The sequence below is a fragment of the Nilaparvata lugens genome, chromosome 3 (assembly GCF_014356525.2).
Source record: "Nilaparvata lugens isolate BPH chromosome 3, ASM1435652v1, whole genome shotgun sequence".
Classification (NCBI taxonomy): Eukaryota; Metazoa; Arthropoda; class Insecta; order Hemiptera; family Delphacidae; genus Nilaparvata; species Nilaparvata lugens.
The window spans coordinates 76,707,615-76,733,058 of record NC_052506.1 but is presented as its reverse complement, the minus strand read 5'-3'; the positions used below and the strand labels follow the sequence as shown (position 1 = coordinate 76,733,058).

The 25,444-nt window shown below is 35.8% G+C and overlaps 1 protein-coding gene across 1 annotated transcript in view; it reads left to right on the top strand.

Annotated features, from left to right (window-relative positions):
* Positions 1-25,444, top strand: part of LOC111053303 (teneurin-a) — a 419,100-nt gene that overhangs the window by 338,461 nt on the left and 55,195 nt on the right. Inside the window, exons 10-18 of the mRNA XM_039422899.1 lie at positions 8,312-8,434; positions 9,201-9,393; positions 11,120-11,648; positions 12,381-12,432; positions 13,129-13,323; positions 15,024-15,233; positions 18,007-18,192; positions 19,283-19,429; positions 21,990-22,197. Of these exons, the coding sequence (XP_039278833.1) occupies positions 8,312-8,434; positions 9,201-9,393; positions 11,120-11,648; positions 12,381-12,432; positions 13,129-13,323; positions 15,024-15,233; positions 18,007-18,192; positions 19,283-19,429; positions 21,990-22,197 (1,843 nt within the window). The remainder of the gene's footprint in view (positions 1-8,311; positions 8,435-9,200; positions 9,394-11,119; positions 11,649-12,380; positions 12,433-13,128; positions 13,324-15,023; positions 15,234-18,006; positions 18,193-19,282; positions 19,430-21,989; positions 22,198-25,444) is intronic.

Genomic DNA, 25,444 nt, shown 5'->3' with positions numbered 1-25,444 from the left:
CACAGAAAATTTCCAAACACCCGGTATAAAAACAAAATAATAGTTATGCAGGCTTGTACACTTATTCATAATAACTTATCATATAGGTAACTACTCAATGAATGTTACAATGTATGAACTGAACAATTCATTCAAGATATATGAATTTATTCATATGAAGATGAAATGCCATTTAATTTACGATAAGATAATATTGTCTTGTATCTGCATGATTCAATTGAGTTTGAAAAAGTAACCAACCATTGAAACGGATGAAAAGGATATTCAAGAAGTCCAGTAATAATGGCCGTGAGTTTCTTTATTTTTCTCAACATCAACGAGACTGCAGAGTCCTCTTCAGAGTCCTCTTCTCAGTAGGTGAATATCATAAACACTTCAATATGCAAGAAATAATAATATGCATGTATATAAAGTTGAGGTGTCAAGTTATTATAATTATTGGGTTAAACTATGCATTGGAAACTTAGAACTCAAATGGTAATTTCGTGCAAGGTAGTATAGAAATGTGTGCTGAACGGCAGAATGTTTTGCATCTACGTGCAGTAAGGAGCAAGTTATGCAACCGGGTGAACAGTAAATACGCGTACTATGTACTCATTGTTGCTGTTAACAAAGCAGTCATGTTAAGTTTATTCACCTAGCAATATACCATCTATCGTACTATATAAAATAAGATCGAAAGCTCATCACAAAACATATTTTTACTCTAACAAAGGTTCTGACTTTGAATAGATCAAACTCGAATAGTTGAAAAAGGTCCTCTTCCAATTTTCCCACCAGCGGGCAAGATTCATTCGTTTGCTGGTGATGCCTGAAGGATTCTTTTCAATCTATATCTCTACAGTTGGTCAAGTTTTCTATGTTATTATAATTTCAGCTTAAGGTATGTGTTTTTGTTCAATCTAGATCAGTATTATTGAAAAGTATGAATCTTTGGCAAATAAATTCATTTTCAAATCTTGAAATTGTCGTATTTATCGTTCAGAAGAATCGTTGTGTGTAGAATCATTTCAAAGTAATATTTGATAACAATCTGAATAGCGGTTAGATAGTTCCAGTAGTCTACGAGAGACTAGTACAGTTTCTGCCAAGGTAATAGGGTAATAGGGTACCACATTCATAGATGAATGGATCCAGAGGCATACATAATGCAAACGATATAGATGACTGAAGCCACATACTTGATTCGGGAGAAAAATCAAAGTCTTTCAGGTATCGAACAATTTAGTAAATATTATCTCCATAATAATAAAGTGGCTAGATCACAGCTGATTGAAGCTGGAAGAATTGATTACCATATTTTATCTTGGAGTCCAATCAACGATCGATTATAGAGGGAAAAGTTTGGAACTCAATTTTTGACCCCGCAGCTCTTTAAAGGTTAGTGAGGTGGTAAACATATCAAAAGCCCTCACTCCTACCCCCTGTGCTAAGAGGGTGGGGTGGTTTGAAAGTACCATATTTTCGTTTTTTCTTCATATAATTATCTCGAGCAATATGCGTCTTTCGGAAATTTTTGTCGAATACGAAATTAAAGCTTACAAATTAGCCTTAAAGTTTTATTTGTGTCATTTTTTTCATATCTCTCATAGCTTTCTAGGTATGAGCTCTCGAAGGTGTCACATTTTTAAGAAAACCCCTTCCGGCCCCGATTCTTCCATCTTTTTGGCCTTAACTTTTCAACGATTAATTGAAAAAATCCGTGCTAATCATGATCTCATAAAGCATCATATTCTCTTCAATTTCATTCATCATCTCATTATTCTACACAGGGTTTGGAGTTAGGACTTTTGATATGTTTACCACCTTACTATCCTCAAAAGACCTGTGGGGTTAAAATTTGTGTTCCAAACTTTTCCCTCCATACTTTTTTTTGAGCATCCATTGCCTGGACTAATTGCAGTTTTGTCTAGTTATTGTTTCTGTGGAGTATTCAATTACTTGTTCTCTATTAATAATTTACTAGCCTATGCTTATTCCTTCATCCTTCATATCGTTTTAGCTCCTCACTTTGAAATGATTCCACTCCACATTTTGAATCAAAAATGTATCGGTATGATGAATTGAAAAAAGACCTCCGTGACATATCCTGTTCCTTCATCTTATCACTTGAAAACAAATACTCCAATTGTCAGCTAATATTGGATCTTTTCATATGTCGCGAACATATTCATGTCCATGAATCTTATCCTTACATTTACAAGACCATCTGAGTTATTTGTAAGAGTTAGACAATGATCGAGGTAGTCACAAAATCTGGTCTTATAATTTATACAGAGTTATTTCTTCTGCGAGACTGTTCTGTTAGACATAATTGTTGATTACGACGAACTGTCAAATCATAACTTTGAACAAGATAGAAGCAGCATCAAAGGTTGAACGCACTTAACGCTGTTTAGAAGGTGCTAAAGACCCGCTCACTGCGTGCAATCATAGCGCGTCTTACTTATTCATTGGAAATTAGAGGCTGCGGAATGAAACGACAAACGCAAGAAGAGAAAGACAGAGAGCAACAGGAGTGAGAGCGACTCCTTTGTTGTTATTGTTATCAAGGTGGGCGGATGAATAAATGAGTGGGGGAATCGCATTTTGGCGCTGGAGCGAAGATAAATTTTAAATTTTGGCTGTGAACGTGAAAGCCGAGATAAAGGCAAAGGCTCGCCTGGCATTGGCTGTGTGATGGGGCTGTAGGGGGGGGGAAGTCGAGCACAGCGCAAAGTGTTTAATTAGATGTGCGGAATGAAGGATGGATTACATGCGAAACGTGTTTAACAGCACCCAACAAGCCCTGGTCTCCTCTTCACTAAAGCATTTCATCAAAATTGTTTTCAAAAAATTTCATTTTTCTCTCCTCACTTTGAAACTCTATCTTGCTGTAACAACAGGTAATTTGATGCAGTGCAGCTTGAAACTATCCACAGAAATATTCAGAAAATGGGATTATTTTACAGTGGACAAGATTATCTCTTACACTGTCTCTCTCCAAACCTCTTTACTATGCATATTCAGGTTGATTCACTTAGATTATTTCGTGATATTCAGCATATTGATAACAAGGCTGTTGATAGATGCGATCTATTTCTTTTATAAAATATATGCTGATTTAGCCCATTTTGTATCAGACCAACGTGCTCCAACAATGTGTTTTGTAGTATCCAGTACCAATGCCTACCCATTGTGTATTGTGTAGCCTTGACTTCATGCTGGCTTGATTATTTTTATCTAGTAATTTGAAACGAATTACTCCACTCGAAGTTAATTTATAGTGGATAGCGCCAGACAGAGCAGACACTCAAAGTTCTGGAGTACTCGGCACTTTAGTGGTGTTGGCAAGTGGCTAGGACGTGATTTTAATTAATCGACGTAAAGTTCGACTGACTCCACTCCAAACTCATATTTCGGGGGTTTGGCTGGATGAATGCTGTTGTGGGTGGTGGGAGTCGAGCCGCTTATAACACAAAGCAGACGTCAAGGACCTGGCCAGATTAAAACCCTATTGGAGAAGGTGGTCTCCATAGTTAGTGGTCGATGCTCTCAAGAGGGGTCTGTTTTTGAAGAGGGCGCAAAATTAATTACCAGATAGTTTTAGTTGTAGTCGTCGTCGTTGCTGTAAGAGATTTTTTGAAGAAGGTTTCGATGATGGGGAGTGATGTTTCGGTTGAATATAGGAAGAGGCAGAGACCAAAGTCTGGTTTTCTTGTACGCGAAGCAGCCTCCAAGGCTTTTACCCCACCAGCTCTGTGATAGCGGGGCGGTCTCCTAATTAGTATCCTCTAACAACGTCTAAGCTCCGTTCGAAGCTTCTGAAGCTGTACCCGGTACGGTACCCTCCCTCCCCACTCCTTCCTTACCTAATTACGTTGCTAACATGCACTCGCGGCAAAAAGGGGTTTTTCTCTTCGTCAAGTACCGCCTTTTTCTACGTAAATACTTCCCCTTCCCTTCATCACCGCCCTCCAACACACCTATCCTTCATAGTCCCTCGGCAATCGCCCCAGATTAAGGGGAGTCGCTCTCATTAATGAATTCATTACTCTAGCTGGGTCCCCGGTCGTTGGCAGTTTCACCTGCATGTCAAACAGGCTCTCACATCCCCCTCTCCCCCCAACTCCAACCATTTCATCAGGTGCGTGGCCTCATCAAAGTGAAAGTCTTGGGACATCTTCTCAGCCAGATTGCTTCGCACACCATCGTAGTTGAATTTTTACTGCAAAAGGCTACGATGTTCCCATCCAATCTTGAAGCTTGATAAAAAGAAGGGTCTATTATTGAAATTGAATTGAAATTTTAACTCAATCAAATCGGCTGAGTGTGATTATGACTTCCTTCAGCTCCAACTCACATTTCTTGAAACTGTACCATCATTTATATTCAGAAGCCACTGATATTCTTGTAATAATGGAATTTTACCGTAGCCAGAGACAACATATAGCATTACCATTATTACACTATTTGATTCAATCATTGATTAATTTCTATGTTTCGTTCTATTAGAAATTCTAAGTTTTAAAATTCACTTAGGACTTCGGAGATGATCTTATCTGCATAAATATCACCATTAACAAAGTGTGTGATACATTGTAAAATGCTCACCTGCATCGTACATTCAAATTTGAAATTGTCTTATTAATTAACCATATAACCATACTATTCATTCAACTCATATTTTTGAGTCTAATCTTATCAAATCGTTTATCAATTCTGAATTAGTATCCGATTCAGAAATAATAAAAAATAGAAGTTTGATCTTCGATGGAATATTTTATTTGTTAAGGAAGTAGTGTGTGAGCTGCGTCGATCAAAGATTGGAATCAGGCCAACATCCGCTATGCTTCCGTTCGGTAGCAGTTGTAAACTACAATGCAATGTCACGTGGGCCTACTCTATTACAATACAGCGTTTCTGCGTACTTTTATCGATCATAGATCACAAAAGCTGGGCACAGAGCAGCTTAGCGTTTGTCCGCGCGTTGAAAGGACACTTGCCAGTGATACCGAATGCGAAATTTATGTGGCCGACAGAAGCAGCCAATGACAGAGCAGCCCTTGCTTGGGAGCGCCGCGAGTCCCTTGGCAGGGCGCGCTAAGTCCAACACAGCTCATTGTACCTCAGGGACCGCATCTGTCCCCGTTCTATTAGCATGTGCTGCAGTCGCAATTGTGATACATGTAGTTCAAATACAGTGGTGCAGTGTCTCCTACTCTAACACACATACGTGTACACGTGGGGTCGTGCGTTGATGATTGCTGTTCCTTGCCATTTGGAATTTATTACAAGTAATCAATTTATTGATATGATATCCCTGTAATCTACACATCAACACCATTTACATTGTAGTAGGAATATGACTGGTATATGTAATTTTCTTCTAGAAATTGCTTATTATTTTATTAACGAATATCTTTTGTCTTTATGTCTCGAATAGTAGGATACTTATAATTTTGTCAACGATTTGACAAATATTTTTCCACAAACATCTACGATCTAAGACAGTGCATTATGAGATTGTATGAATTACATTATTATAAGATCTATTGGAGAGAATCATCTATTTCCTGACAAAAATGTTTCAAAAAACACAGAATAAGAATCCTATTAAGAGAAGCATCACTACACAAGAATATTCGCTTGTATTCCGTACGACAGAAAAAAAGTGATTGTGAACAGCGTAAAAGAGACGTTTTTTATCTTAATCAACCATTCAATCATATGGTATATGTTATAAAGTATTTTGTCGCTGTCATAATTCAACAATAATGATATCCACTCTTGGGACTCCCCCCCTTTACTGGTTGACTGTTATGAAGTTTTTTAAAATGGTTCTGGCAAAATGGAGGAGCATCACTACACAAGAATATTCGCTCGTATTTCGTACGACAGAAAAGGGTGTGATTGTGAACATCGTGAAAGAGACGTTTTTTATCTTAATCAGCCATTCAATCAGATCCCCAGCCAATTACTGTAACCAATTTCCAGGAAGCCTCAAATAAGGTGTCTGGAGGTGTAAAATGTCAGAGATGTACTACTGAAGATTTTGTCGGGAAACCTGGTGAAAGGCATTTTATCTTGTCGAGGTGGACGCGTGAAGTGTGGAAGGGAAGGGCTGGTGAATAATGGGCTGTGGGAGAGTGGAGTCCGAGAACAAAGTAGTGGAGAGGCGGACGATTTGGTTCATTTATTAGCGGGAAAAATCCATTTCCTCCTATGATATACGTAGTTGCCATGGTGACTGGGAAAGAGGAGAGCTGCTTTTTCTCGTCGTCGGACGCCACCTGTGCGTGTGTAAGAGTGTGGGTGTGTGTGTGTGTGTGGCGCATAGTCGACAGGACGCCGACCCTCACAAGGAATAATTAATAATGGACAATGAGTACTCGGACGAGTGAAGAGCATGGTGGGGGGTGGTGCGGGGTGCGCCGCAAAACACCGACTCAATTATTAACGTCTACGCGTAGAAGTGAGACAGGGTCCTGAACCGAGGGTGGGTCAACATTCGCCGGAATCAATTAGTTCACACTAGACTGCGCACAATGCCCATAAATAATGAAAAAATAAATCCAAGCCCCATAAAAAGGCCACGAGCTCTCGTTTCCGGCTTCAAGCCGCTAAATTAGATTACAAAGTAGCTGGAATAATTGACTCAAGTTTACACACAAACACTATCTTAAAACTTCCGTTTATCACGTGTCTTATAAGAAAACTAAAACTATAAAATAATCGTACTTGCAGAGGAATTCAACAGGATATTTGAATGTTGATCATGCTCATTTTTTTGATAAACTTCCTTTTCAGTTAAATCAAGAGCAAGCTATGTATAATAAATTAACAATTTTGCATCTATTCTATGATCAGTAATCAGTGAGAGCAGATAGATTCATGTAGAATAAAGAAACCTCTTTTAGTATAAATTATTCTCTCTTATTTCTTTTTATTTTATCAAGACAGTTTATCTTTGGAAGATAGAGCTGACCGCACTGGATGTTGACTCCTGCTCTGGTTTAAAGAGCGCTTAACGTATGTGATGGACTGACTCGGAAAGCGAGTGCTGTATTGATTTGTCAATCTAGAATGGCGGCTGCGAGTTGCTTCTGACGTTCAAAACCAGAAGAGCCACTGACAGAGTGAATGCCAAGTCGGTCGAATAAAAGGCGAATGTAACTGATGGCGAAGAGAAGAAATAGAAAGAAGAAGGATGTGGAGACAAAAAGTTTCTTGAGAGCATTCTCAAAATTGGAAATACAGTACTACAAAACGTATCCTCCTTTTCCCCGCGATGTGAGGCAGGAGCGAGGAGATCCCTAACTCATTTCGTCGTCCCTTGTGTCTTTCGCTTGGGACAGGTTACTGAGGATTAAAAAACCTGCATTAGCTGCTCGTCCCTGGTTTGGGTTTGGGTTTGGGGCGAGCCTACTGCAATTCCTGAGGGTACAACATTTCCTGCCCTCAGATAAGGGTCAGAGTATCTCAACAGTCAAGCTGAGGCCGTTCGCTCTTTTCCTTTTTCTTAAGCTCTTCCCTTTCTTCGTCTGATGCTCTCTATCTCTCCTAATCTTTTCGCGTTTCTTTTCCCCATCCACCATCCCTCACACGACTACTTCCACCACCCTTGCCATGTTTCGTTCTCTTGAGCCTTTCACCTAGGACCTTCCACCTCTCAACTTTCTACTTATTTGGCTGTTTGTGACGATGTCGAAGATGACTACCACTTTGATCCTAATCCGACGCTGGTACCGCCCTCAAGTAGGCAGGAAATCAGCAACTCCCTTTGAAACTCTTAACGTCCGTCGCATCTCACCAGCAGAAAAGAAATGAAATAGCGAGGGCTTTATTTAATCACGTGACTTGTGAGTGAGTGGGTGTACTTCCCTCTGCCTTATGTCACGTACAGCCTTTTTGCAACTTCTCAAGTGCTTTATTTTGTGGAAAATATAATAAAAAGGATATCTTCCTTCGTGGATGCTCATGTAAGATTTTCTTCATCTTCTGCCGATGGAACGTATCTTACACAGCGTATAATAGAATAAAGCAATCTTCAAGAAATTCGTTCAAATAATAGAAAATCAATTAAGTTACTCAAAGTAAGGGTTTCGCGAGGATTTCGACCACTCCTCCATCTGCTTTTTTATTGCGTTATTGGATATTATTTGAGAAATATCATGATTATTTCATAGTTATTGATTTTTCAAATCGCAGAATTAACGACAGAGGTAACAATACAATAAGAGGTATTCCAATTGTTCAGTATTGTTATGTTCAGTATTTCAGTTATATCTGTTATCATTTTTACTCAAATTAATCACTTTATTTGTTTCAGCTGTGAACTCAATGAGAACTGAAATGGATCGCAATAGTTGTATATTAGTTGAGGATGCAAAGGCTGTAGCACAAGACGAAAGTTCACATGACCCAACAGCTGCATCACAAACGCCAACAGAAGGTCAGCTACAATTATTTCAAATATCCTGCGTTTCAAAACTCGAAATTATTATCAATGATGAAAATATAGTTCATGACACATTGAATAGTAATGTCATACATAATTATTTCTTCATATGAAATTTATTTTTTATCATACATATAAGTAATACTTTAATTATATGTAGTTCCGAAAAGGAAAATTTAATCCTAGCTGCTATCTCTAATATTGTCAGGATAATAGCTTTTCGGGAATATTGGAAATGTTACTACTTTGATAGTTTTTTAATAATTTTCACTGGTAATACTAAAATGAATGTGAATGGTGAATTTCAAAATACCGTTTGACAATGAAGATTTCTGACATTTGAATCTCAAAATAAATTATATCGTATTTGCAAACAGATATGATTCTGCTTTTATCCTTATTACATCTGATTAGAAGGGTTTCAAACAGCTTCTATTATACAGTGCTAGAGCTTCTACTGATGCAAAAATACAGAAAAATCTGGGAATATTCTTGGGAAACATCCAAGCTGACAAATTTTTCTTGTCTTAAGGTGCGTACAGATTTACGCGCCGCGAACATGAGCAATTCACGTTTAATCAACTGATGCCAAGCTTTTTATATCTGTATCTTACCGTTTCTGTAAAAATACAGATATAGTCAGCTGATTAAAAGTGAATTGCTCATGTTCGCGGCGAACAAGAATAACTCATAGCAACTCAATCAATACTTATACGATTGACAGGGAGTAATCGAGTGAATTTCTGTGTTTATTTTTCAGAATCAGTACTGACGAGCACAGCAGTTCATTATAGTGGTCCAAGTCCTAGTCAGCCAGCTAGCTCAACAGACACTCAGCAGTGGCAAAGTTCAACCGTAGAAATAAAAGACTTCCGAACTCCCCATGTAGCAACCATTCAGCCTGCGCACTTTTGGAATTCTGAATTCCGCAACAAGCAACCAGCTTTTATAAGGTTAGTTGATATAAGTTTCCAAGTAATAGTTGCTCATTCATATTTTCCTTTGTCGACCATCAATAGCATATTCTTCAAATAGAGAAACGAGACCATGCTTGCTCAACTGAGAAACAAATAATGGTTTGAGTAAAGAGCTTTGGCTTTGCAAAGTTCACACTTCTGTTAATTGATACTAAATTACTAATTACCTCAACTGAACTTCAACGATTGATTGTCTCCTCAATTTTGTGAGATTCTCAATGATAATATTTTATCATGAAACAGTTGTGGAGAATATTAATTTTCCAAAGGTGATGTTTTAAGCTTTTGAGCTAAATTATTCTGCATAAACATGAGCTCATTACTCTAAACTTGAGTTATGAATATAAGCTCTTGTATGACGAGCAGCAGGTCATATTAGTTTCCTCTGGCAGTGTCGGTTTGTCTTTGCTGTTTATATCACTTGCTGCGGCTGTTTGACTTGCTCCTTTTGTCTGTGTACTTTCCTGTGTAATGCATCCTAAGTTGATTAACAACTTCAGCTCGTAGAGTGAGAACTGAGAAAAGGGTGGAGAGGGTGGAAGGGTGGAAGCAGGAAATGCAGACCTTCGCTAACTATGTTGAAGCTTTGCTCTTTGGTCTTCCTCTGTTGATGCTCGGATCGAAATCACATTTCACAATATCTCTCGCTTTCAAACAACTTTACACTCTCAAGCCAGACCCGAACGAAATGTCTGTGCTCCCAAACAAAAGGAATTGTTAACTGGATGGGCTCTTTCCAGTTCATTCCATGTCTCTTTCCTTTTTACTTCTACTCCCAACTACTTCTCTTTTCTCACTCTACTTCTTTTTTTAACAATTCTTCTCAGTTCATCTCTCTTTTCTCAATCCGTCTTCTAGAACGTAGCCTTCTATTTCTTACTACTTTCTAATTGAAGGAGCACTACGATTGAATAATGCATTTTTCAAATTAGCCCATACATGATCATCTGTCAATTATGATCATTTTCTCTAATACTATGACACAAAATCATCTTATAGGTCTCTTTCAGTTTTTACATAATTTCATAAGGATATTCCCAAAAATAGTAATCTCATAAGCGAATTTAGCTTGGAAATGTTGAGTACTACATTCAAGTAGAAATGATCCTATCATTTTAATATGAATTGTTATTTTCGAGTGAAGAATTATTTTTTCTATATTATTAATATAATACCAAATATATTGATATTATATATCAGTACTATATTGATCAGAAATCACATTTATACATAAATACATCCATATATGAATACAATATATTTATAACAATAGTTGCATTTTTCTTCCAATCTGTGGTCTATCAATTTAATTTTTTTCATCAATTGGATATTTTAATTGTTCACAATAATTATTGGAGAGAAATAGTACAGACTCAGCCTATTTTTTCCTCCAATGTCATAATTATTTATTTGTTGATACAATTACAAATCATACGAATATGATAGGGATAGAACAACAGGCATAGCCCAAAACTGGGCTAAAAATGTTCCCAAATTTTGATAAATAATAACATGTCCGAAAAAATCGGTTATGTTCTTACTGAGGAAAAATAAAGTTCAATTTCTGTCCAAAATATATATCAGCTAGAAAATTTTAATTTATATTATGATTGTAGGATTTTGTATAATAAATGAATAAATAAAAAATAAATTTCATCGTAAAGAATGATTCACCAATTACGAGTATTTTTCATCTTTGCAGGTTCAATATGAGTTTACCGTGGGGAGCGAATTTTGCTGTCTATGGTAGAAGAAACGTAGCACCCAGTATAACACAGTACGACTTTTTCGAATTTGTCAAAGGAGGAAGAGTTGATCATAGGCTGAAACGATCTTTAATTTTTGACTCGCAAGAGCTCCTTGGTGCTAGCTATCTCAACGCTGTCAGCTTCACAACACTTTCTTCGGACAATGAAAAGCTGAAGTCTAAAGGAGAGCAAATTCGTGAAACACTGGAGAAAAATGAAATCCCAATTGAAGAATCAGATGCAGATGAGTCAGAAGTTAAAAAATCCACAGATAACAGCAAATCAAGCTCTGATGAGTCTGATAGTGGGGATGAGCCTGATAAGGATTCTTCAACAGACCCTCATAAAGTTTCAAAAAGATCAGCAGGAAACATTCCGTTGGTTGTGAATGTAACACTTCTCCAATATCTCGACACTGGAAGATGGTTTTTGTCCGTATACAACGATGATCTGCGATCACATGAGATAGTGTTGATTCTAGACGTTAACCGGCTTTGAACTCTGGAGTCAGAAAATTGGCTTTCCGAGTCAGAGCGTTAACGTAGTCGAGGACTCAAATAGACCCTCGAGTTTAGAGATCACGTTAGACCCTGGAGTTTATAATTTCGCTTTCTGAGTGAAGGGCTTATAAGTCCAGGACTAATAAATTAGATTCTCGCCTCTTTCTGAGTCAAGGATTTATCAAAAATTGTTAAGTCCAGGACTTAAAAAAGCGTGATTTTAAACCCTCGACTGGGGTAGGGTTTAAATTTAAGTTCTAGACTCAACCGAGCAAACACAATTCAGTTATTGTTTTGAAGTATATGAATAGCCAAATAAATGTCATGGGATACCTAAATTATTTGAATTAGTCCATCTAAGTTCATAATTTATAGTTTTCAAGTTTATTTTGGAATAAAGTTATTCATAATATTATGCGTAAAAAACTAACCTTATTTTACAACTGTGACAACATAACCTAGAAATGTTCAAGTAAAATAATACAAGGATTGCCTTGGGATGGCCATCATCACATCTCCCAATGTGAATATTATTAATCAATGGCATATTCAACATATTAATAATAATAAATTATTATTCTAGTTTTTTAAAAACAAATAAGTTTTCCAACTCAATAGGTAGGTAGCATACTAACATTTTTATTCCAAAATCAATGGCAAGAATAATAGCTTAACGTAAAATGAAATGTTTATTTTTTTATTCATGTGTCAAAAGTTTAGGTTTTGCTTTGAATTTATAGATCTACACAAAACAAAGAAATGGAAACGTATTTTCACAAAATAATTGTTACAAAACAAAACAGTTTGGAGAGCATTTGAATTATCCCGCTGCAATCGGCTGTTTTGCTATAGGCCTGATGCCAACAAATACAACAGCAAAATATTGAGAATTTCCCTCAAGTTTACTGCGTTAAAGTCCTGGACTCAAATAAGTCGAGTACTCAATAGACCCCGGAGTTTAGAACATAAACCCGTGACTCAGAAAGTTAATTTAGACCCGAGAGCTTATTTTAGTCCTGGACTCTGTAAGTCCCAAAGACATTAGAGAGATATAGACCCACAATGCCTATGCCTTCCCAATGATAGCTCTTACTTGAAATTGAAGGCTTCCATTGGGGTATTTTAGCACGAGATATTATATCTATATATATTGGTAATACTATAGATCACAAAGGCATTGGTAACATTGGTATGTAATAATCTTATGGGTTGCCCCCTGAATGGCGGATTTCAATTCCAAGTACTACACTAGCGCTGCATGTGAGTTTATGCATCTTTAAGGTCTTTGGTAAGTCCAGAACTTATAGATCCCGAGCTCGGAAACCGGCCCTTATTTTATTATACTGTAGATCGAAGTAATCAGGAAAATATTATCTGAGTTATTCATAATATACAGGTGTGATTCTAACATCAGGAGAGCATGCATGAACATCATATCGATGGATGATTTGTTTGGTTTACAGGCGTGTGTCCAGTTCTGTGCAGCAACCATGGCAAGTATGGGGGAGGCCTGTGCCACTGCGAGGAGGGGTGGAAGGGGGCGGAATGCGACATTCCGGAGCACGACTGCCAGGTGGCCGACTGCTCGGGTCACGGCAAGTGTGTCTCGGGGAGCTGCGAGTGCAACGCCGGCTGGAAGGGCCTTGCCTGCAATGTCGGTCGGTGTCTAATCAATCAACAATATCAATGGACACAGTTTTGGGCATAAGCCTTTTGTACCATTACAATATTTATAATTGTATAATATGGTATCAATTATTAATATCAATGATACTGAGTGCCGTTTGCACAGTTCTAATTTGAACTAAATTTCATTTTGAGCTGGATTAAACTCTAATCAAGTATCGTTCGTTATAATGTGGCTCATTTCGAGTTTAAGCCACCAGTTTATTAAATTCAGTTTAAGCTTTAACTGTGTAAACGGCCCTTAGAGTCGCTTTCTCCAAAAAAACTGAAATTCTAGTTTAAGCCATCAGCTGACCCAATTGACCAATTGAAACACATTATAATAAATGCGATCATTCAATGATTGAACGGGTTTATTAGTTGAACCAACTTTGGAAAAGTGGCCCTAATAGATGAAAGTGATATCAACACCAGAGTCAAAATCCAAGTTGTACTTACGTCTATTTGATCGTGGTTAGATGACCGCGAGAGGCAATGGAAGAATTGGATGATATCTTTAATTGTCGGTCACAGTTAAATTTAATAGCTGAGCGTCCAACCGTGGGCCAAAGAGATTCTATCATGTACAGACTTATTGTTTGGCTTTGGAAAGACTGTAATAAGTTCCTCTTCGTTCTCGATTACCATCATACTTCAAATTTATTTAACAATAGCAGATATTTTTTTACTGGTAATTCTGTAAATGTCTCGATTGACATTAAAAAGTATAAAAATTATCTTTGAAACAGTAAATCGTATGGCTTTTTGTTGGGAGTCCCTTGCGGGAAGGTCCCACCTCGTCTGCATATATCATTCAATTTTAAGCGGTCAATGGGTCTTCATTTATTCTATTTGAAAATAATTGAAAATGAGAATTGGAAGAAATATACTCGTTGAGAAAGTTGTAATTTCATAGATTATCTGGAAGCATCACTTTTCATTCTCATCATTGAAGAAGTAGTTTGTTTCCATTTATCACATTATTATTTCTCCGGGCTGTCTTGACTTGGGGCAGATTATCAATATTGATAGAGAACTCTTTTATTGTTACATTGCAGTACAAGCTGTCAGCTTTTCATGCAAGACAGCTTTCAGCCACCCTTTCCAACACAACCCTTTGATCTGTCAATCAAACGCTTTTTTCGCTTTTTGCTGATTCCAGAATGACAGCAATCGCCCATCTACTTCTCCCCTCTCAATCATTCTCTCTTCAACACATGGATTTCTGTGTGCATTATTACTACTGCTATCGTATTCCTTCTATCAGATCTAAGAAGAGTACACTGAAAATCTCCAAACATGTCAATCACTCATGAATGTGTCTGAGATACTACAATATTGGTGTAGACCCTTTACAAAAATTAAATCAATTCGGTCTTCATCCAACTGTAACAATACTTTCAAAACACTCCAGACATAACATTAATGTATTTGCAGAAGATGACGGAGAATATTCGTACTAATGTAAACAGAAAAGGTAAACATTTTTTATATTGTAATATGAAAAATTAAAATTCCTAACAATATACTCCAATTTTACCATTATATAATAATAAATCAGTATAATATAATTATACTCTCCTGAAATCCTTACAACCGTAATTTACTCACTTTACTCATGCAAATTAATCACTTTAGCATTCATTCAAATCACTCTTTCGAAAAACTTATCATTTGTTTGTTTCATTTGTAGTTGACTGTCCTGAGCCGCAATGTTCGGGACATGGAACGTGTGTGGAGGGAAAATGCTACTGCAAGGCTGGATGGCAAGGCGTCAATTGCTCCCTATTGGATCAACAAGTCTACCAATGCCTGCCAAGCTGTTCGGAACACGGCAGTTACGATCTGGAGACTGGAGCTTGTGTGTGTGAAGAGTTTTGGACTGGACCGGACTGCTCTCAAGGTATTTTTCCATGAAATATATCAGTCTTAACCAAGTTCTTCATATTCCAATTTTCAATCAACCAAATATTGTTTATAAGACACAGCCATTTGTGACATCATCCAGCAACAAAAAAAAAGAATAGAGGAGGAAGTTCCTTACTTAACTATAGTGTGGTTCACGTTATATACTGTGTAATTGTGAGAGCACAATTTAGTTTTGTAATACATCGATGATGCCTTGGTCATTGGAGTCAATTTGACTGCCTGCACATCTGCAGTCAAACAATATATTTCGCCTTTCAATGCAAGTTCCTTATCCCTCTCTTTTTCTTTTCTAGCCTCATCTTTTTCGATAATATGTCTTTCATAAACCTCTTTCAAAATATTCCCAGCTTTAAAGGCATAGCAAGTATCGCATTGGTCTTTCCTAGGAGAAAAAACTGAAAGATTCTTCTCTTTAAAAACTTCCATAAATGTTGTTATGGATCCACATGGTCTGTTGTTGATTGTGCAAAACTCCTTGTACTTTCTGTACAAGGCCTGGTTTGATTCCCATATCGGTTCTAAATAAAGTTTAAATGACGAAGCCCGACAGTAATGTGAAGGAACTTTAGGTAGTGAGTCAAGCCAATCTGATAAAACTTTCTTTTTTTCAGAGATTTCTTTACTTTGTGCATCTTTTCCATTCACCAGTCTAATAGAGTTTTCTGGTTGAACATTTTCCTCCTTTTTATCAGTATTTTCAACATAGTCCTCAGAATATCCTTCACCCCCATTATTTTTTATCCAGTTATGAACCATCCACTCATTCAATCCAAAGGTATTCAGGAACATGGTTTTGCAGACTGACTTGAATTCACTCTCATTATTCAAATAATATTTATAAGAATTTGACCTACGACTCTTCTTATTTTCATCCTCGACAGTTTTGCTATTCGTTTCACACTTCTTCACATGATCGGTGATATACACTATCTTCTCTTTCCATGACATAGGCCAGAAATTATTAAACATTTTTCTTCTATCTTCCTCTGAAAATTCAGTGCATTTTCTTTTCTTGTTTGCCTTGCATACTTTTGATACACATGCAGGACCCATTTTTCTTTCTTCGCGTTCATTTTCACTCCTTTGTACAATTATCTTGCCATTTTTTCTTACTTTCTTGTAACCAACATACTTTTTTCCAGTCATCCGTAGTTTTTTGTGGAGTGAAACATCCCATGCAGAATTATCAGGTCTCTTTCTCCTTTTTCGAGTAGGAATATCATCGCAATCGCTGTTGTCATTGGTGATATCATTTAAAGTATTATTATTAATTGCACTTTTTACACTAGTATCCGATGAATCATTTTCTGATAATACAAAGTCTGGGTCGTTGCAGTCATCTAGCCCTTCATCCATCAGTTCACTATTCGCAGCAGTCACTGTAGGTCTATAATCACTTTTAGAATTCAGCATCCCATCATTTACATCCAGAAAAACTAACTCTTCAATGTTGTCATTATCCGCAGCAGTCACTGTGGGCCTACAATCACTCTCACCATTCAAAATCTTATTGTCCAGCAAAACTAATTCTTCAATATTATCACTATTCGCAGCAGTCACTGTAGGCATACAATCACTCTCATTACCGGTATTCAAAGTCCCATCATTTTCGTCAAGCATAACTATATCTTCATTAATTACATCGCTGATCAGTAAGCCATCTTCCAGAAGTACGTCTACGGAATCTAACAGATCAAATGAATCCTTCTTGGGCCTTGAATCGACTGGTTCAATTCCTGAAAAGAAATTGAAGTAGGCCTATGTCAATTTTATATTTGAGTTATTAATGTAGGCCTATATGATAATCTTCAATAATAACAGATTTCTATGGAAGTCTATTTGATATAATTATATAGAATCAATTGATGAATAGTATAATTAGATAAACTTGCAGAGCAGGCCTTCCATGATAGAAATCAGGCTTTCCCAATAGAAAAATAATATTTTAAATCAGTTTTTTTCTCAAATAGGGCCTGCTGGCCCTTTTGTAATGTAATTTCAATAATCCGGATAGGGTCCGGTCCCAATTGATCCAGATTATCGGCGTTCTACTGTATATAAATTAAGGACACTTACGAATTGTTTTTTCCTTCGCAATTGAAGATAGGATTTCATCAATGAAATCATCATCATCATTGATTGATCCCTTGGTAGAATCACTGCTAGGCTCATCCATAATTTGATAACTCCACGTATCTCGGATCTGTAAAATGAAATCATAAAGTTTGAAACTACGTATCTTGATGTTCAACTTCAGCTGTTATTTTTAATGCGAATGAAATAAATTCTGATTAATTCAATCGATTTTTATGATTTATCATATAATTGAGCATACATTCCATTAATTAAAAATTTCTTATTATTCAAAGAATAATCACTCACCTGCTTTGAATTTGTTGCTTCAATCCAGACACATGCTCACAATGCAAAAAAGTTGTTAACTCCACGTATCTCGAATCTGTAAAATGAAATTATGAAGTAAACAAGGTCTGATATTCTATAATGGACCTTCAAATGTTTCATAATTTATTTCTGATCTTTGAAAAATTGGCTATGAAAATCAAAATCATTCGCCTGCAAATAACTATCCTTCAGGCAGCTAAACTGATTACAGAGTCCAAAGAACTGTATTTGAACTGGAAGCATTTTTTGACAATTCTTTTAGAATTTAGAAGTATCCAATAGGCTTTCCACCAGATACTTGGTAAATGGTAATGGTAGCTATATTTGTGGTTTTTGTGGTGCAGCGGTGTGCAGCCTGGATTGCGGACCAAACGGCAGATGCGACCAGGGCCAGTGTGTCTGCAAGCCGGGCTGGAGTGGAGAGCGGTGTGACCTGCTGCCTTGTGACTCGCGCTGCTCCGAGCATGGCCAGTGCAAGAATGGCACCTGCGTTTGCTCTCAAGGATGGAATGGCAGACATTGTACTCTCCGTAAGTTTTCATTAATTATCTGTATCAGAGCCAGAGTAAGAGGTATGCAATCACAGGAGGCGGATTAATCCAAGAGAAATTGTAAGGATCATCAATGTCAGCTGTCAGGATATATATTCTCTCCTGTTTCACAATATGTTATGGTATTATAAATATTTAAAGTATTGAAGAATTAATAAAAAGTGATGAAATAACAAACACTATCCGTCAGAAATTTGCCGTCTCTATATTCCCAGGAGGCGGGAAATTTTCCAGATGAAAATTTCCAACTGAAGGGCTTCATGGGTAATTTTCATCCCCCACCAAGTACTCTCAAACAAAGTTGTGCAACACAATTCAATTGGGTGTAGGCCCATACACTAATAATAAGTTCAAAATTGATATTCCATTCATTTTTATTTGTTTTACTTGAAACATATTATTATACTAAAAATTATTATTTCAAAAATATGGACTATCAGTGAACTTTATGTATGGCAGTTGGCAATCTTGCTATTAAATCAGCTGATCAACCTTGTTAACGTTTACGAGTTCTGAGTTACAAATTGTAAACATAACCTTATTCTTCGGTTCAGTTCTGTTCTGTGTTCAGTAAGTTCAGTTCCTGTTCAACTGTTGTTATTAAATTATTATTATTATTTCTTATTTCATTTGAAAAACATATTTTAATGACAGGCACACTTTTAACTTTATCACAAATTACACAGGTAAGACTTCAGAGATTTTGTAATAAATGTAAGCCTTGAATGAGCGTAAAAATAAGAATGATTATTCAATTTCATGGTTTTTGGAAGTTAATCTTAAAAAAATTCTATAGTATTTTCAAATTGTTTGTATGTAATTGACGTATTTCAACATCAATAATCTAAATTATGATCAAAGTTATATTGCACACAATTTCCAAGAGTAAGGGTCTAACTAATTTATGAAGAGTTCTAATGTCAAGGCAAATTTTTTTTATATTTGGTCATCGTTCTTCTGTTACAAAAATTGTCTGTGATAAAATAATAAATGATAATTACATGTCTGTGAATAAGTGTTTCTAAATTTTCTATTTCCGAAATTTAACATTCATATTTTATTATTTCAGCTGGTTGTTTAAACTCTTGCAATCGCAACGGAATTTGTGCCCTGGAGGATGGAGAATATCATTGCCAATGTAATCCAGATTGGGCTGGATCAGATTGTAGTGTTCAGTTGGAAACTGAATGCAATGATGAAATTGACAACGATCATGGTGAGATACATTGTTTCTTATTTAAAGATATGTTAAGTTAAAATTATCCAATACCGTATGCATCTATAGGTGATCTACAATGAGAATCATTTAGAATGAATGTTCAATAGACAAGATTAATATTACTGAAAACCCACATAAGCCTACAAAAGTATAACAATCCTGGTTAAATCTGGGAATAAAGACAAATTTTTGTATTCAATAATGAAGCGTTAGAGATTGACTAAAATTGACTGTAAAACGGCGTATAGACAGGGAAAGTAGAAACGACAAGTTACTGGCGGCTGGATGTTATTAATTCGTCACTTTCCATTGATTTCCATCCAGGCCGATGGTTTTCATAAATGGAATTTATTGGACATTTAACTAATCAAAATCATTGGCCGACAGTTACTGCACTTGCCGTCAATGAGTCGCATGGACGCTTTAAAGGGCTTGCTATGCATAGCCCCTACATATTCTTGACCTAATGCCCTATCACCATTTTACTTTTCTTGCCCTATTACCATAGGTAAGGAAAGTATTGCTTTCCGAAAAAAATTGAGGTACCGCAATTTCTAAATTTCTATACGTTTCAAGGTCCCCTGAATCCGAAAAAAGTGGTTTTTGGGTATTGGTCTGTATGTGTGTGTGTGTATGAGTGTATGTGCGTCTGTGTACACGATATCTCATCTCCCAGTTAACGGAATGACTTGAAATTTGGAACGTAAGGTCCTTATACTATAAGGATCCGACACGAACAATTTCGATCAAATGCAATCCAAGATGGCGGCTAAAATGGCGAAAATGTTGTCAAAAACAGGGGGTTTCGCGATTTTCTCTAAAACGGCTCCAACGATTTTGATCAAATTCAAACCTGAAATAGTTATTGATAAGCTCTATCAACTGCAACAAGTCCTATATCTGTAAAAATTTCAGGAGCTTCACCCCATCTATGCAAAGTTTGATTTTAGATTCTCAATTATCAGCCTTCATATACAATTTAAACGAAAAATTTCAAGTGGAAAAGATTGAGCATGAAAATCTTTGCAATTAATGTCCAGTAACATTTCCACCTAAAATTGAAAATAAGTTTGAAATCCGAGAAAATGTGATTATTAAATTGCAAACTGTTGGTTCTATTAAATCATTCACTACGAAGAGATAGCAGACCTCGTGTGTTTCCAGCGTTATTGACCTATCACCAGCTGTCTCATATCTTTGAGTAGTAGACTTGAGATACGCGAGTACACTAGCGTCAGGTGATCAATTTTCATAACGGCAAGGAAAGTTGCTTGAGTGCACCACACCAGATTTTTTTAGCATTGACCTTTTGCTTATTTCACCTTTGTAGATTCAGTAAGGATAGCGTGTAGGCCTACTTGTGACTGCTTCCAATCACCAAATTAATCTTCCAAATTAAGAAGCAGGATTGAATTTCTGAAGACAAAGTTAACAGTGGTTTTTGGGAAAGAAAGCTATGAACTTGATGTGCTCCATGTGATAAATAGAGGTCATGCTGAAAGTTTACACGGTTTTTGATGTTTCTAAGGTTGCTTTTCCTTATAAAATGATGAAATCAATAAAGTTCTGCAGGTTTAATGTTACAAATCTTATGGAGAGCTAAATTCCTATATTCATTCGAACACTTTATATGCATGTTATTAATATGGAGTGACATGGCTTGATGAAGTCGGAGTCTTCAGGTCCTCTAACATGACTTAACGACTGTATTTAGGCAGCCGAGCCTATTGCATCCATTCAAAACACTGGAGTGGCTTGAAAAAAGTACATTTTAGGCGGCCTGGGATCTCTGAATTATAAAGCCAGCGTATAAACCAATCGACTATTCATACAATCAGTACTACCATACTTCTCATACTCAGCTACAACCATATTGATTGGGAGAAAATTGAAATGTGTTGAAGTGAATGGTGGAGCTACCTCGATAGAAAATTACTGTTGTTGGCTATGTGTTGCAATCCAATGGTAATCTTGATATAGAGAATATTAATTAATTAGATTTTAGATATAGGAATTCAGGTATAATTCCTAACTTTTGACTCGTCCCCTGTCTTTTTGTCAGTCATTTCAATATACATTTATTTGGAGCCAAATCAAAAAGTAGCAACATTGTTGCTTTGGGTTTAAACAATTTCTGATCCGAGATAATTCAAGTGTGATATAACATATAATCACTTATACAAATTTTGTTGTCTGTTATGTAACAAGATATATTATTAATAGATAAGTACCTTAAACATTTTCAACTCTCTTTAAACTAAAAAGTTATTCTTGTTCGCAGTTTACTGTGTATTACTGTACCGTTACAGTATGGTATTACAGTTCTCTGAAAACAATGTGATACCCTATGCTTTGTATTTTATGAGGAAATCAATCCATTATACAACAAGTGAAGTTCTATACTATCAAGATGATGTGACGGAAAGATGAACTTAATTTTTGTTTCGTTGAATATATGAGTATTTATTGTTACAAACTAATGGACAATACCTCAATAATGATAGTAGTTACCTAAGAATCGCTTGGATATAACTACTGTTGATGTGTATTCGAGCAGATGGCATGGCGGATTGCTCGGACAGTGAATGCTGCACTCATCCGGTGTGCCGCGATCACATAATGTGTCTGGCGTCGAACGACCCGGTCGAGGTTCTACTGCGCAAGCAACCACCGTCTGTCACCGCCTCGTTCTACCAACGCGTCAAGTTCCTTGTCGAGGAAAACTCAGTGCAAAGTTATGTTCATAAGGATGAATACACTGAGAGGTATGTTTTCTATAATTTTACATTATGCTCATAAATTATTATGGAAGAAAACTTGCAGTTAATTAGGAAGAATTTTCAAAGTTTTACTGGAATTGAAATAATATTAGAAGATACAGACCAATGTATTTGAAACTAATTACTGAATATGCAATTATTTATTCATCAATCTCTACTAAGGTACTTGCTGTGGTAAATATTTCCAATCAGTGAAAAATTCATTCTCTCATAATAATTGATAGACGCTTTCAATCTGCGAACATATTAACAATTGATGATTTGGATACGAGTTCTGAAGACCACTGAAGTTTGGATAATCATTCATCAAATTATTATTGTTCATCATTAAATTCAAATGTGGCATGTTTTCTGAAGTGTCAAGTGCTTATTGATATTTTCAGAAGTTATAAGTCCTAATAAGTTTCCAATAAACCTTTGAGCTGAAGGTGTCATATTCTAACGACCTTACATCGGTTTTGAGTTCAGAATTATTATCTTACTCTATGATGCAAATGTTCTTCATATATACACTGGTAATTGAATTATTCTATTCCCTTGAATCAACTATCACTTGACTGATAAAGTGCAATGTTTTTTCACTTATTGGAAATATTCGCATTTAGTTTATTGCAACTTTGTATTGCTATCAGAACAAAACTTTTCAGTCAAATCATTCAATTTAAAAAAGTTTAACAGATACTAATCTCTTTCAATGAGAATATATTATCTATTGAATGTATTCTTTGGAAGTGTTGAATCATTTGCACTGAACAATACAAATAGAACAAATGCACAAATCAAAACTTAGAATAATTTGTGGTATTTATTTCATGTTGAATTATTTTATTCTTCTTCTTCTCACATTTGTGTTGTCCTTTTTCTGTTTCATTCAATCTCAATACCTGATCTCAACCTCTTTTTATTTCTTACCTTCCATATGTCCTTTATTTTTCCATTCTCTAAGGATTCTCAAATTGCTCTAAATTAGAAGAAAATTTCTGTTGCTGTGAAAGTAACTTAACAAATTTCTCAGTCATCTCATAGCTATTTACTTTGAATATAAATTCATTGATAGATCATTTTCATGGACCTTTACAATTTATAAGGACCAGAGAAGTAAGATAATAATCGATTGAATAGGCTACAAACTATTTCTTGGAAAATCATACCACTTGCATTTGTTGCCAGTTTTGGCATTTATTTCATGAGTTGATTTTCAAATGTGTATATTCCATATCAATTATAAAGTTTCCAAACTTTGGGTGAATACGAATATTGTAAAAATAGTATTTTATATCATTGATATAGATCGTATATCAATGTAATAGATCATTTATCATTGTCATTCTATTCTCTTTGCTGTACTAATCATGAAATTAGTCAATTTGTGCAGCTGTATATTCATAAAAAGCAATAATTAATTTGAGCAATTAAGAATCCTTTCAAATTGATAACCCTCTCCAAATGTGTGTGTGTGAAACTACCTCATCACCCAACCTTCTATCCCTGAACCACTGACTCGAAACTCCTCTGTGATGTTCTGTGTCGTATCGTCTCAGCTTACATCCAAAGAGGCTCGCCTTGAAAGTAGTTTTTGTAAACAACAACTACGGTTTCTTCCAAATTCCAGGTTTTTTCAACTTGGAAGTACTATTGGGTACCAGTATCTCATTCATTCATTCATTCGAAGAACACTTTTTGAAATATTTTAAATTATTTTTGAGACAACATAACGAATAGGTACGAGGAACATTCATGAGGAACAACAAAGTACTTTATGTTTTTAATGATCGGCCACCAGCTGTTGAATGAAACAATGGAGTATTCATTTCGTGACACATTCAAATGTGATTCAACTGATATTGAGCTTACACTAATTAAACTCATCAAAAATTGTCCTGATGTTCAAAAATATTGGTGATTTTTACAAAAGTTTTATTTGAAGCAGTGCCTTCAGATGAAACCAATCCAATTATGAAGAATTGCTATTTTATAAATTAATTATTCATGCTTTATTTGTCCAAGCTCAAAATGAATTATTGCAGAAGCGCTCAGCTCAGTGGTTTAATATGTTGTAATTTCTTTGGGGAAATGGGTCGTTCAACTTTATTTCACAACTGATAGTTTTTCATTCATTACTTATTCCATCAATGAGATATTCATGCTTCCCTTTCATCTACGAAAGAGAACTTGGGGATCGGTTCAGAAGAAAAAACATCTTATCCTAGTAAAAATATACTTTACTTATACCTTTCTGGGTAATCTTCACGAATAATAATGAGAATCTATCATTTCTATTAATTACATAAATAAGTATAGAATGATTATTGAAAAACACTTCACTTGAATGGGCTACTTTTATAAATTAATAAAGAAATATTGAAACTTGAAGTACCCTTTATTATTTAAAATATTACAACGACTACTAGTTTCGACCATTTTCAAGTTGAAATTGACCCAAGTCATGGTCGAAACTAGTCGTTGTAATATAATAAAGGGTACTTCAAGCTTCAATATTTTTTTATTAATGATTATTGAGTAAACATTCTGCATAGACATCTATGGGTATTTTTCATTCTTTATCAAATTTGTGTTCATATCTAAAAGAAAACTTCTTTGGCATATAGACGAAAATAAATAATATCGGTAGTCTTTCCTACTGGATTGGATCTTTATCACATACTTCAATTGATCAACTTCCTAGTTTTGAAAAATTCAAGTGATTATGGGTATTATCATTGTTCTAGTTTCTAAAAATATATTCAAGAGGGCTATATTTCTCGATTTTAATGAAGATTTGTCCCTGAATATTCTCGAATCGTAATCAGTCTGATTGAATAAAATGTTAGACATGAATCGCGAATGAAAAACGTTGGGTATCGAGCTTCTTCTGTTATCTGCAGTTGAATGTTGAATTTCCAATTTCAAGCTCTCCACTTTTCATTCAGCAAACTGTTGGCCTTTTATTGGAAATAAGACACAGTTTCTACTATTTATTTTTCATTGCCAGCTAAAACTTATTCATTTACATCTTGGTGATTTGCTTTTAGAGCTTTTTATTATTTTAGTTCTTTCTGTTTCTGTTTTATGTTTCTGGTGATATTTCTCCACTTCAAGTTAATATTGTCAGAGTAATTGTAGGTTTGGATATATGTTGACATATATTAAGTTAATATATATTTGCTGTTGATAGCTCAAACTTACTCATATCATAACATTGCCACTGGAACACAGCTCACTTTTCAACTGC